The sequence below is a fragment of the Scyliorhinus torazame genome, chromosome 3 (genome assembly GCF_047496885.1).
Source record: "Scyliorhinus torazame isolate Kashiwa2021f chromosome 3, sScyTor2.1, whole genome shotgun sequence".
Classification (NCBI taxonomy): Eukaryota; Metazoa; Chordata; class Chondrichthyes; order Carcharhiniformes; family Scyliorhinidae; genus Scyliorhinus; species Scyliorhinus torazame.
This window is the reverse complement of record NC_092709.1, coordinates 145,141,501-145,156,451: the sequence shown is the minus strand read 5'-3', so window position 1 is coordinate 145,156,451 and position 14,951 is coordinate 145,141,501. Positions and strand designations below refer to the sequence as shown.

General features: G+C 41.6%; 1 protein-coding gene across 9 annotated transcripts in view; it reads right to left on the bottom strand.

The window, feature by feature from the left end:
* The window catches only part of sec31a (SEC31 homolog A, COPII coat complex component), a 162,391-nt gene that overhangs the window by 32,919 nt on the left and 114,521 nt on the right, over positions 1–14,951 (bottom strand). For 6 of the 9 annotated variants that reach the window (XM_072496351.1, XM_072496353.1, XM_072496356.1 and 3 more), the window contains 2 exons: positions 5,154–5,243; positions 2,416–2,548 (listed from right to left, as the gene is read on the bottom strand). In XM_072496351.1, coding sequence (XP_072352452.1) covers positions 2,416–2,548; positions 5,154–5,243 — 223 coding nt within the window. The remainder of the gene's footprint in view (positions 1–2,415; positions 2,549–5,153; positions 5,244–14,951) is intronic. The other 3 variants (XM_072496355.1, XM_072496360.1, XM_072496359.1) reach the window with 1 other exon arrangement.

Sequence of the window (14,951 nt, the reverse complement as noted above, 5' to 3'; positions counted from 1 at the left end):
AAATACTTGAGGCACACGAATACAGTTATGAAGGTAGAATTTTCACAATGGATATTATTGTACAATGCACCGAGCTGGACTTTATCATGCTTCTTTTGTTTATTACTAATTACATGGGACTCTTGCAGTGAACCACAAAGCAACATCATCAAGCAAACATTCAGTACTTTTCGTTACAGGATTTGTTTTTTTACATAAGGGGGAAAACTTATACCAGAGAATCAAAGAATGTACACAAGGCAGACATTCAACCCATACTGTCCACACTGGCCCTCAGAGACCCAGCTAGTTCCACTTCCCTCCACCTTTACTCCAAAACTCTTTTCTCTTGAGATAATGATCCAATCCTCTTTTGAAAGCCACATTTGAATCTGCTTCTACCACATTCTCAGGCCTTGCATTTGCAATCCGAACCACTCGCTATGTAAAATAAAGGTTTTATCCATGTCACCATTGATTCTTATGCCATTCACCCTGTGTCCTCTAGTTCTCCTCCTTCCCCCAATGGGAACAGTTTCTCTCTAGCTACTCTGTCCAAATGCATGAGGGGTCCAAACACCTCTATCAAGTTTCCTCTCAACTTTCTCTTTTCTCAGAAGAATGCATGTTTCTCTGACGTATTCACACCCTCAAACAGTTTCTGCACCCTTTCTTACAGTCATCACATCCTTCCTAAAATGTACTGTCCAAAATTGCACACAATATTCCAGTGGAGGCATCCTTGCTTTCATCGTTATGCTCTATTTATAAAGCCCAGCTTCCCTAATGCCTTTATAAAAATAAATTTAGAGTATCCAATTAAATTTTTCCAATTAAGGGACAATTAGCGTGACCAATCCACCTACTCTTCACATCTTTGGGCTGTGGAGACGAAACCCACGCAAACACGGGGAGAATGTGCAAACTCCACACAGACAGTGATCGAACCTGGGACCTTGGTGCTGTGAGGCAGCAGTGCTAACCACTGCGCCACCGTGCTGCCCTCCCTTATGCCTTTTTAACCCCTTTCTTAACCTGACCTAACACCATTAATCATTTATGAAAATATACTCCGTTCTCTCTGCTCCTTCACTCCCTTCGGTGTAGCACCCTTTATTTTAGGTGACGTCCCCTTGCTCTTCCTATCAAAATGCACCTCTTCACATTACTCTGTATTAAATTTCATCAGTCTTGTGTTAGCCCATTCCACGAGCCTATATGTCCTCTTGAAGTCTATCATTATCCTCAGTTCACAATATTGAGTCATCTTAAAATATTGAAATTGTGCTCTGCACATCCAAGTGTAGGTCATTGATGTATATAAAGAAAAGCAGCAGTTCTTGTACCAACCCTTAGGGAATCTCACTGTATAAAGTACTCCAGGCTGTTAAACAGACATTCAGCACAACTCTTATATTGCCTGCTGTCACTGCCCATTTTATTCAATGCACTTTAAAATTCACATACAAGCATATTATGTGACATTTCATCAAAGGCCTTTTGGAAGTCCAGGCAGGGCCAAATCAACCACATTGCCCTCATTGACCTGTTGCCTCATTCAAAAACTCAATCAAGTTAGTTGAACACTATTTCCCTATAAGAAATTTACACTGGCTTTCCTCAACTAATTCACACTTATTCAAGTGACTGTTAATTTTGTCCAGGATTATAATTTCTAAACGTTTTCCCATCACAAAGGTTTAACTGACTGGTCTATAATTGCTGAGTTTAATCTTGCATCTTATTTTTTGAACAACAGTGTAATATTTGTAATTCTCCAATCCTCTGGCGCCATCCCCGTATCCAAAGGGGTTTGGAAGATTATAGCCAGTACTCCTTCTCCACCTTTACTTCCCTCAGTACCCTTGGATACACCCACCCAGCACTGATGATTTATCAACTTTAAGTGCAGCCAGCTTTTCTCCTCAATTTTATACCATCTAATGCCACAATGACCTGCATCTTCTTCCGAGGTAAAGAGAGATGCAAAGTAGTTATTTAGTACCTTTGCCATGCCCTCTGCCTCCATGCACAGATCCCTTTTATGTCCTTAATTGACCCAACATTCCTCTCATTATCCTTTTATTATTTATTTGCCTCAGAAGACATGTGGATATCAAAAGTAAATTGCTGAACAGCTCGATGGAGTTTTCCCTTCAGAACTTTAATTGCCTGCATTTGTTGCCAGTTTGTGACCACCATAAGTCTACGCCAAAAACACAAAATAGAATTAATTATCTCAACTATTTCCATGATAGTTTGGGCAGCTAATGGACACATATCCTGCAAATTTAAAAAAATCAATGTATCAAGCACTCGCGCAAGATATTTTCTAAAACTGAGGTCAGACAATAGTTACTGACACATGACACTGAATTTATTCATGAAATAATTTCTATGATAGGTGAAGTCAGAGCAAAAAGATATTACACTTACTTTGAGGGAATGGCTGACGGGACCCCACTTGGGTATACATATTATAAACAGTTGACGTCGAAGTAGGTGACTGAGCCTGTCCACTGGGATTTGGAATGCCCTGCAGTACGAAACCTGGTGGTGGGGCTTCACCCTGGGCATTGAGTAAAACAGCACGTGAAGCTCTAGAATTGTATTCAAAATGCAATTTCCAAAGTAAAATATACCATACATACTGGAGTAGTAATCAATCTTGTGTCCAAGACCACTCCCAGCTTTTGGACCAAACAAAATCCTAACTCTTTCTCCTTGCCACCCAATCACAGGCCAGCTCTCTCTCGCCAACTCTCCAAGTCGCTGCCTCGCCTGTATCCTAACTCATTCTCTCTCTGACTCGCCTGCTCACCACTTCACCCGCGGGCCAACTATCCCACTCTTCTGACCCTTCTGCTCGGTGCTTTCTCTCCCGAATCCTCACTGTGAGCAAGGACTCGGGAGAGGGGCAGCAAAAGGGAGGAAGTGACATGAAAGGCACTGCTAGTGGGAGAGTGTCTCAGGGAGTGGAGCAGGCCAAATGGCACCAATTGGGTTATATATGGCCCATCAGCACAATGAAACAATGGTAAAAATGTGTCATCATACCCAGGGATATGTGTAGATTTCAACCTCTTGAAAATATTACTCATGTACTTTGACCCCATACATTGTGCCGATAAATTTGGGCTCAAATGTCGACTTTTCACAAGTATGTTCAGGATTAGAGGCCAGTGTGAACATGTTAGAAATTTGCAATACATTTGAATAGATCCTATGGTACATTTAAATGATAAGTGCTAACATTGGGGAAGAGAGTTTCATTCGAATCGTTTCAAATGTAGTTTTCTTGGAACACAGTACAGACTTTAAAACAACCCACATTTATACTGTAAGCATGTCTCATTTTGTAAGTCAGGGACACTAGCAGGAAGAGGAAGATTTGGGGGAAGGGGAAGTGACTAACGACAACTACAATAATATGCTTTTCTTTTAAAAATGAAGAATTTGAAATCATGAAGCAAAGCTCAGGGACATGGGGAAAAACAAATTCCTGAACGCAGGGTAGCACCAACTTAAATGAGGGCTAGGATTCAAGGTAAGTGATCAAAGCAGACAAAGGGGAGGTAGGTAGAAGTCAGTGAAAGTTTGGAATCATAGGGGCATCCATTTCCTTTAAAGCAGATACATTCAGCATTCTTGATGATTTTAGCATCCAGTTCCCATTTCATTCACACTTTCCTTTATAGAGTCTTTTTATATAAAGCTCAATATCAAATGAAAGGTAGAGATGGTCTCTTGACTTAAAGCATTACAGTTTTCAGCTAAGTTACAGAGGAAACTGCTTCTTAGACAAATAATCCACTATTTTTCATTTTATAACAGGAGTCTATAGGTGTTAATTTTGTTACAAAGGACAGGTACAGTCTGTATTTAATTTCTAACACTTCATTAACCCCAAGATAATGGTAAAACACAATACAACTTTGTACATTAACATTTTAATTTATCAAATTTAAGACTTGTTTTGTAGTGAATTTGAATTGCTCATTCAAACAGCAGTCTTGATACAGTACTGTCCGTATCTGGGTAGTCAAACAATTTCCTCCTGACTCACCTCTTTTAAAGCTAGCAGCTCAAACTTGTGGTCATGGTTTTGTTTTACAAGTTTGCGCAGAATTTTGCCAAGAAAGGTTTTTTTCAAAACTACAAATTAAAGTTGTCAAAATTCTGAGTGGAAATAAATAAATATTTTTTTAAGTCAGTGGTCATCATCCAAAATGAAATGGATGGAGAAGCAACAGTGGCTTTCCCATACTAAACATTAGAAATTGGATCTGTTCCCAACAGAGTAGCATGGAGTTCAAAACGTTTGACAGAGAGCATTAATGGAATTTTACATCTTTTCACTGGCAGGAGCCCCCTATTTTATCTTTGTATCCAACGAAAGAATGTACACAAACAGCTTTATCAGCATAAATGCTTGATCCGTGGCCATTTTTTTGGACGCTTCAAAAAACACCATCTGTAATATGACCAATCATATCTTCAACAACACTAAGCCTTTCCAGTAATCGAGTCAAACAATGCAGTGATAAAAGTGGCCAATGAGACTTGCACAAAGCAAAAGCAGCAGAATCTCTCAAGTACTGTAACCAGTGTGTGCAAATTTTCACAGTTCAGAATTTCTATAAGCATTGTCACAATAAGTCATGTTTCGTTTGGGCCATAGGTGCGTGCACTTTCTTCATCCATGTGGTGCACATTAAATTTACCCTCACACCTCCAACCCCAACTCTGAAAGAAAATGTTATCAACTGCAGTGAACTTAGAAATAAGAGTCACAAAAGTGGGGGAAAAAAATGTTGAATATTCTCAATTTTTTCCATCGCGTTCAATGTAATGTCACGGATACCCGTTTGGAAGGATCTATTTTACAGATATAAATCCCCATTACTCACTATTTCCAAGAAAGTAAAATATGCAAGACAATCAGTTACTGACTGTTTGAAATGATACCTACATAAATCCAAAATCAGAACTCTGGATTCTTGCCAAAATGTAGACAAAAATATTCAGGAATGACAGCAATAAACCATAAACAAGGCTCAGACAGCACGTGAAGTAGGCAAAGTGGATTAAATCCCATTCCAGTGCATTTTTTAAATAAAGTGGGAAAATCTGCTGCTAATTTGGGAGAGAGTAGTAGATTAACACTGTTGTACCTGTGTGTTGGATGCTGATGCTGAAGGGAAGCTGGGAAGGGCAGTGGAAGTTTGGTTACTCCATGATGTAACAGTAGGGGCAGGTCTAACCTGAATCAAACAGAGACAGTCACAATAATGGAAATAATAAGGAACCACAGAACACCCATCCATACTGCATATAAAATAAAGTAAAAGATGACATGATAGATTTCCTTAAAACATGCACACAAACAAAAACAAATGAAGGCAATATTAAGGCATTTGACATCAAAGGTAAGGAGAAAAACCTTACTCCTCAAATTGTAGCGAGCCCGTGTTCTATTGAGATAAACACCAGTTGTTACTGCATTACACCATATCACAAAACAGGGGCCTAGGTTTGAGTGCAGTGTCTGCAAGCACATACACATGGATTCTTTGATAATTGTTGGTGTCACATGTAGTCAAGAAGAGAAATCCGTGGAAGATGCCTGCTGTGAATGAGCCAAAACAATAAGCTCTTCCACTGAAGAGGAAATAGCCTCAGGGCCGGAGGGTGTGGGAAGAAACTTTTCTTAATGTAGAAAACAATTTGGTCCCCATTGGTTGAGTCAGCCAGTATCCAGCCCAGAATTGAGCCAAGTTGGAACCTAATCTGCAGAGGGCTAACTGGAGTATTTGGGTGACACTTTCTTTCCTAGCTGTTAGGTTGAAGCTCCAACTAGATTTCCTTCTCCTCACTGTTATCTAGTGCCTCTAATGATAAGGGGTTGCATGACATTATGGGATTTGCCATGATAGGCTATTCAAATGTGAGGGAACGTGAGTAATCACTCAAGACAGCATATGATAATTGATCACTTGCATAAAATACTGAAGAACTATTTGGGTCAATTCCTTTGGACTGGTGGAAATTCAAGGTCTAGATTCTGGTCGACTGCTGGTCGATACACATATTAGCTGATCTCACTTGGGCAGCAGTGAGAGTGCGCCGACTTTCCACAGTGCCCCTTAGTTAGGGAACAGAAAACCGGCTAGTGGCTCTGCTCCAGATCGCTCTTACGCAATCTCTGCTGGAGGTATGCATAATTAAATCAGACAGAGTTCTGCACACCTGGTTCACTGGACTCCTCGTTTAGGCTCACACATGAATAAGAACCAAATGGGCAAGGGACAGGAGGGTGCCCAGCAAAGATGAAAGAGAACATGATCAAAACATTTACTGCATTTGGACAGAATGTAAAATGTTATTGTCACATAGTACACAGGTGAAATAGAGATAAGTAATCAATGTAGCATTAGATCATAAATGTATTTCGAACAAGCACTATTAAGTGGTTATGAAAGTATACCAATTCAAAGCAATAGTTAACAGAAGTCATTAATTTAGCGCAAACTGACCAAAAGATATCAGAACTGAGGTTGTATAAGGCTCTGGTCAGACCCATTTGGAATATCGTGAGCAGCTTTGGGCCCCGTACCCAAGGAAGGACGTGCTGGTCTTGGAAAGGGTCCAGAGGAGGTTCACAAGAATGATCCCTGGAATGAAGAGCTCATTGTATGAGGAACGGTTGATGACTCTGGGTCTGTACTCGTTGAAGTTTAGAAGGATGAGGGGGGATCTCACTGAAACTTACAGAATACTGAGAGGCCTAGATAGAGTGAACATGGAGAGGATGTTTCCACTAGTAGAAATAAATAGAACACGATGGCACAGCCTCAGACTAAAGGGTCAATCCTTTAAAACAGAGATGAGGGGGAATTTCTTCAGCCTGAGAGTGGTGAATCTGTGGAACTCTTATTGCAGAAAGCTGTGGAGGCCAAATCATTGAGTGTGTTTAAGACAGAGATGGATATGTTCTTAATTAATAAAGGGATCAGGTGTTATGGGGAGAAGGCAGGAGAATGGGGATGAGAAACATATTAGTCATAATTGAATGGCAGAGCAGACTCGATGAGCCGAATGGCCTAATTCTGCTCCTATGTCTTAAGATCTTAAAATGACTGTAATAAAAATAATTGAGGAACCATTCTCATCAACTGCTCCAAGACAGTACTTCTATGACTGTGGCAGCCAATATCAATTCCTATTGATTTAAAGCTTTTAATTTAAACCCAGATTCTCAAAATATAGTAGGAAAAGAAAAGTAATAGGAAGTTGCTGTCCAGTTTTGTGCGTTTCTTTTCCACAAAATTTGCCATTCACAGGACCCCTAATTGTCATCGAGACGGTGGTGGTGAGCTGCCTTCAGGTACAGGTACACCAACAGTGCTGTTAGGAAAGGAGTTTCAGAATTTTGGCCCAGTGAAGAAACAGTGATATATTTCCAAGTCAGGATGGTATGGCACTTGCAAGTAGTGGTGCTCCCATGCATTTGCTGCCCATGTCCTTCTAAATAGTAAAAGTCACAGGTCTGGAGAGTGTTGTTGAAGACGATTTGGCGTTTTGTAGATGGTGCACATTGTGCACCAGTGGAGGGAATAATGTTTAATGTGGCGGATGGAGGTGTCAATTAAGCAGTCGATTTTCCCCAAGGTGAGGTTTTTGGTGCTACATTCATCTAGAAGGAATATTGCATCACACTCCTGACTTGTGCCTTGTAGATGACTTTGTGGAGTCAGGGAGTAAGTTACTCACCCAACATTCCTAACATCTGACCTGCTCTTGCAGTCACAATATTTACATGACTGGTCAAGTCAGGTTTCTGGGTATGGTGACCTCAGGAAGTTGAGAGTGGGGGATTCAATGATGACAATGCCATTGAATATTTAGCAAAATGGTTAGACTCTCTCTTGTTGGAGAGGGTCACTGCCTGACACTTGTGCACCGTGAATGGTACTTGCCACTTTATCGGCCCCAGCCTGGATGTTGTCTAGGTATTCATGCACTCAGGCACACGCTGCTTCAGCATCTAAGGTTTGGGGTTGGAACTGAACACTACAACCATTTATGATGAAAAGGAAGGTCATTGGAAGGTCAAAAGGGGCTGGTTTAGCACAGGGCTAAATCGCTGGCTTTGAAAGCAGACCAGGGCAGGCCAGTAGTACGGTTCAATTCCCGCACCAGCCTCCCCGAATAGGCGCCGGAATATGGCGACTAGGGGCTGTTCACAGTAACTTCATTTGAAGCCTACTTGTGACAATAAGCGATTTTCATTTCATTGGTGAAGCAATGAATTAGCTACAGAGCAGGGGCAGCAAAACACTGCAGATGCTGGAAATCTAGAGCATAAAATGGTGAAAACACACATTTGCTCAGACAACAATTGTTTTGAAAACAAAGAGTCTGGAGTCATAATGTCTCTATCTCTACCGATGCTGCCCAACCTCTTGAGTGTCTCCAACCATTTTGGTTTTGATTTTATTTACACAGCATCACCTGCAGGAACTGGGAGCCAACTACTGTAGTCTTTGTTCATCCAGGAATTAAGTGTGGGGAGAATATGGCTGGGGTGAGGGATTTAAAAAAACTCTCCTTAAAAATGAACAAATAAAAATCACCATGGGTGCAGCTAAAGATTGTAAACCCAACAATAATAAATACTTATCACTTTGCCACACCTGACCCCCATTGATGATCCACACCTATACAATTAAACAATGTGTGTAATAAGCCTCCTGGACCTTAAACCTCATTTTTTAATCTACTTAAAATTTATTGGACACATTGGCTTTCACTCTCAACACAAGTGGTATAGAACTGATGTAGGCATAAACAGCATCTAAATCATGGCTCCTGCTGGCCAGTCAAAACTGGAATCGAAAATGGTCATGGAAAAGTACACAGCCCTAAATACTCCAGTTGCATCAGCTACATTATGATTCCAGCTATGTGGCTTGAAAGGAGAATGTTAAGTTTGGAGAACCCGGCCGACAAAATAAAGGGAAACACAGAAAATGCTGGAAACATATTGGTCAGCCATGTTGCAGAATAACTTTGGGTGAATGTAACAATCTCGAAGGGGAGGGGTTAATCATGATAGCAGCAAGGATACCAAGTTGATCTGATATATTGAATCCTCAAAAGAATCTGGTAGATTAACTGCTTTTCTTTTTATTTGGATATTGAAGCAATGAAAAATTTGTAACTTTTCAACTCAAAGTCTTAAGCCCCGATATTTTGAAATAGTTAAGCATTAACTAGTTAGAAGATGAGAGCTATGGGAACAAAGATGGTTTTGCAAAAATGCCGGTCTAAGTATGTATCGATGTTGGATAGGTAAAAGGGGTCTGAAAACTGTTCAATTATAGGATTTGCAGGTTTTCAGGAAGCAAATGGAGGATATGGTGGTGTTGGTACCTTTTCAGAGGCACTTCGCGCCCAATTGAAGGATCTTACATTGGGAAGAAGGTGGAGTGGATGCTGAAAGCCACAATTGTGTCCTCGTCTCTGCCCCCTGGCTTACCTGCAAACCCTGATCCCACACTCCCTCACTTGAGTCAGGGATCCAACAATGATCGCTGCTGAAGAGCTTGGACCAGTACCAACCACATCCACTTCTCACAATGGCTCTGTCGGCAATGGAGAACTACTGGCCTCTGATTGGCCAGCAGCCCTTGGTGGTCAAGATTTCCACCCCGATCCCAAATCCCAGGGAAGGACTGACACTGGTCAGTTAGGTCGGGCCTCCGCCTTGGAAGCGATGTGGGTTTCCCACTGGCTCTCTAACCGGTGGGCTAGGCCTACGTCAGTTATATTAAATTCTGCCCACGGTCACTGTTGTATTTAAGGAAATGCAGTCATTTTGTACATGGTAAACTCCAACAGTCGGCAATGAAATAACAACCAATTTTTGTGGTTGGCGGAGGCATTAATGTTGGCCAGGGCACCAGAGATCACTCTACTTCTCTTCGCTACTATTACTACTGTCAAATGCACTGATGAACAGCTAGGGGGCGAAGTGGTATTGTCACTGGATGAGTAAACCAGAGGCCCAGGGTAATGCTCCGGGACCCAGGTTCAAATCCCGCCACTGTGGATGGTGAAATTTGAATTCAACAAAAATGTCTAATGATGACCATGAACCCATTGTTGATTGTCGTAAAAATATCCTTTACGGAAGGAAATCTGCCATCCTTACCTGGTCTGGCCTGCATGTGACCCCAGACCTAAAAAAAATGTGGTTGACTCTTAACTTCCTCCTCAAGGGAAATTAGGGATGGGCAATAAATGAGTTTATTGCAGTGGCCACGTCCCATGAACGAATAAAAAAATATATAAAATTTGAAATTCTTCACCCAGTTGGAAGCCTTATCAGCCTGTGACAGTCTCGAAGCACAGGTCGGGCCACTTGTCGATTATATGCGCCACAGTTTGCACTTTGCCACAGTTGCACAGGGGTGAGTCAAGGTGTCCCCAATGGAAGAGGTTGTTGTGGCAGTGTCCGACTCCAGTACCCAGCCTGTTCAGTTTGACCCATTCGTCGTGTGGGAGGTCAAAGCCTGGGATTTCTAATGTGGGATCATCAATTATGTGCTGATTCTGGGCTATGTTGCTGAGATTGTGCCACAGCAATTGCATTAGCTCCTTCTCTAAGATAGTGTAATGGGATCTTTCACCCCCAGCCAAGAGGACAGACAGGGTCTTGGTTTTAATGTCTCAGTCAAAAGGCAGCGGGTGGGATTTTTGGGTCCTGCCCACCACCCCTACACAGTCAATAGTTTGGCTAATTAAGTCAAATTTTCCACCCCAGCCACGATGATTCCTGCAGCAGACATGACCAGACAATTTAGGCCAGTGTCTCCAACAGTGAATGCTCCGGTTTCCTCCCACATCAGTACTGCACTACAGTACATCAGACTTGATATTTGTGCTCAGATTCTGGAGTGGGAGCCGAATCCACAACCTTGTGACTCAAGAGGCGAGAATGCTGCCAACCGAGCCACGAAGGCCCCAATAACTGGGTCCTAGAAAAGTGTCAATCACTGTGTCCTATTTGGCAAGTTGCTTCATAGTGTAATCAAATGGTGCTGCTTAGCTGAACACTCGTCATAAGCAAAAATTAAATAGATACTTTTTTTTTTTTAAAATAGGACATGTCTGATTCAATAAGCTTAAACTTATATTGCCAGTGCACATCTGTGGAACAAATAGGCTGCCCTCCGGAATTACTAATAGACTACACGGTGGCACAGTGGTGAGCACTACTGCCTCACAGCACCAGGGACCTGGGTTCAATTCCAACTTTATGCGACTGCCTGTGTGGAGTTTGTCCGTTCTCCCAATATTTGCGTGGGTTTCCTCTGGGTGTTCTGGTTTCCTCCCACAGTCCAAACTGCACAGGTTAGGTGAATTAGCCATGCTAAATTGCCCCTTGGTGTCCAAATATGTGCAGAATAGGTGAGGTTACAGGGATAGGGCGGGGTGGTGGGCCTAGGTAGGGGTGTTCTTTCGGAGGGTCGGTGCAGTCTCAATGGACCAAATGGCCTCCTTGTGCACTGTGGGGCTTCTATGGAAAACGTCTGTGTTTCATACAATGAATTTATTTGGAGTGCAGCAATAGTTGTTTAATTCAGAGGGGAAATCAAAGGTCCTAGGCCACAGAAGACCAAACATTTAGTCCTTTCAAACAGTCATACATCCCATTTTATAACAGCTACGTCCATAGACATCATCCGATGTGGCTTTGAAAGTAAAGTAATAAATTCACAAATTCAGTTGGGCAGCACTCATACTTTAAAAAGGCACTTAATTAGATTTGAAAATTAAACTTATTTTATACAAACCATTACAATAAAGATCTTGAAAGATCAAGGCTATGTGAACAATTTCAAATTGTTCATTTGTAAAAAGAATCATACAGCACTGTTTAATGAGGTCAAATAAGTTGCAATTGAAAGTAAGCCATGAAGTAAACAGGAAATGTACATGTTATTATGAACATGATCAGATGTGGCCAACACAACGCTACAATAGTCCACAAACATTTAGAACTAGTCTTTGGAAGTATTTATCATCAGGCGTCTAGTGTACAGCAACCAGGAAAAACAAATGCATTCAACTGTCAATTACCTGGCAATATCATCAAAATAAAGAAAACACCTATATAAATGTAAAGCTCTAGAAGGCTCAGTGACTCCCTCATGGCCTTAACAATGACACTAAAAAGGTAAGAAAAGAAAAATCAAACATATCAAAAATGGAGAAACAAGGCAATTAAAACTGACAGAATTTTCCCATTCAAAGGCTCCCTCATCACTTGTAGCATCTCTCTATAAAGAGCTGTCATCCTCAGGAAGCCATAAAAACCCCATTAGCCATACAGAAAAATCCCCCAAGCAAGAGGAATGCTATGGGCAAAATACCAACAGTACAACTATCACACAAAGACGGCTCTAAATGGCTTTGGTCCCAGTACAAACTCTATTCCCCATCCACTCTGCCTGGCAATCATCGGAGGCTAAACAGACTGTCCGCAACCTTAGTGTCATGTTTGACTCTGGGATGAGCTTCCAACCTCATATTCGATCCCATTTCTGAGACCAGCTATTTCCAACTCCATATCATTTGACTCCACCTCTTCCACAGCTCATCTTGCAAAACTCTCATCCATTCCCTGGTTACCTCTAGAATGGACTATTCCAACGCACTCCTGGCACGCAGCACACATTTTGACCCCTGGTAACTTGAATGCATCCAAACTAGGGTGCGAGCAAAACTCTAATTCCAGTGGCTTTACTCATACCATGTCCTGCTGACCTATCATCTGGTGCTCACTGACCTGAATTGGAACGGCTCCTAGTTTAGCAAAACTTTGATTTCAAAACTTTCCTTAATTTTCAAATTCCTTCAGGGTTTCGTCATAATTCTCCAATTTTTGTCTTGGAGATACCCCAATTATAATCAGTGCGCTATTTATGACTGTGCCTTCAGCTGTCAAGGCCATAAGCTCTAGAAGTCCCTTCTTAAATCTCTAGCTCTCTTTTATCCTTTAAAATGCTGCTTAAAGTGACTACACTTCAAAAGTAAAGACAAACATACATAAGAGGAGACCAGTTGACCTGCTCTACCATTCAGTATCATGGCTGATTTGATTTTAACCTCAATGCAATATTCCTGCCGAACTCAAATACCTTTTCAATCCCTTGCTTATCAAGAATCTATCTGCCTCTGCCTCAAAGGTATGTAAAGACTCTCCTTCCACTGCCTTTTGAGTAAGAGTTCCAAAGACTCACGACCCTCAGAAAATATTTTCCCTCATCTCTGTCTTAAGTGGGCTACTCCTTATTTTTAAACAGTGACTTCTAGTTCTTGACTCTCCCACAAGAGGAAACATCCTCTCCACACCCACCCTGTAAAGACCTGTCAGAAACTTGTACGTTTCAATCAAATCACCTCTTACTCTTGAAAACTTCAGCAGGTACAAACCTAACCTATCCACTTTCCTCATGAGACAGCCCGCCTGTTCCGGGTATTAATCTACTAAACCAGGCTTGTCCAAGGTATGTCCCGGGGACCAGGATGCAACCTGTGCAACCGAGCCATGGTGGGCTGGAGTCCAGCAGAGATATACATCAAGGCTGGGGAGCACAAAGTCGCATTGGGCCCAGCGAAGGAGTTCATCATTTTGGTGAGACCAGAGAGAAGACAGTGACTGAGTGGGAGTCAGTGGGTTGGGGGGGGGGTCATGGGAGCAAGTGAGAGTCTGTTACTGCCACACACTCACACTGGTAATTCTTATTGCTTACTATTTTCTAACTCAACAATTTATCACCACAACATTTCTTCAGCAATTGTTTCTTAAAAGCTCAACTTTTTCTGAAATTCAGCTTATTGTTTTGCCAAACGTTATCTTTCTGAAGTTTACTCATCAACCATGGAGTAAGAAAAATATGTAAATATGGCCTCCGGAGCAAAAATGTTGGACAAGCCTGAACTATGCTTTCTCTGAACTGCTTCCAATGTTTACATCCTTCCTTAAATAAGGAGACCAATACTGTATATGGTACTTCAGATGTAGTCTCGCCAATATCCTGTACGACTGAAGCATAACCTCCCTACATTTGCTCTCGCAATAAACAATGACAGTCTATTAGCTTTCCTAATTACTTGCTGCATCTCCATATTAACCTTTTGTGAATCATGCACTAGGACACCCAGATCCCATTGCACCTCAAGAGCTCTGCAATCTCTCATTTAGATAATATGCTTCTTTTTTATTCTCCCTGTCAAAATGGACGTCACATTTTCCCACACTATAATCCATTTGCCAGATCTTTCCCCATTCACCTAATTTATCTACATCCCTTTGTAGTCTCCTTATGTACTTTTCACAAATTGCTTTCCATTTTCCTGCATGTTCTCCAGAACCCATTACTAATTTTGAAATCTGTCTATCTCCTCAAATGTACTCAATGTCCCTGCATCCACCCCACTCTGGGATAGTGAATTCCACAGATTCATGACCTTTTGAGACAAGTGATTTCTCCTCATCTCTGTTTTAAATCTGCTACCCCTTATCCTAAAAATTCCCCACATGAGGAGGTCTTTCTCAAGAAAGGCTCAAATTCACATAGTGCCTGTCACAACCACTGGCAGTCTGGAAATGCTTTAGAGCCAACAAAGTACTTGGCACATTCTAGCAAAGATCTTTGACTAGGGATTGGCAATGGAAATTTTAGCTGCAATACTCCCTCGCCACCTTAGCCTAGGGCACCGAGGTCATGAAAGGACTAGTGAGATAGTTTTATGCGTTGGTTTTAATTTTCTAAAATTCACAACATTTTGGGAAGGTTCCATTAGAATGGAAAATTGGCAGAAAACCAGAAACTACAGGCCAGTTAACGTAACATCTGTCATAGGGAAATGCTAGAAGCTGCTATTAAAGGCAGAGCACG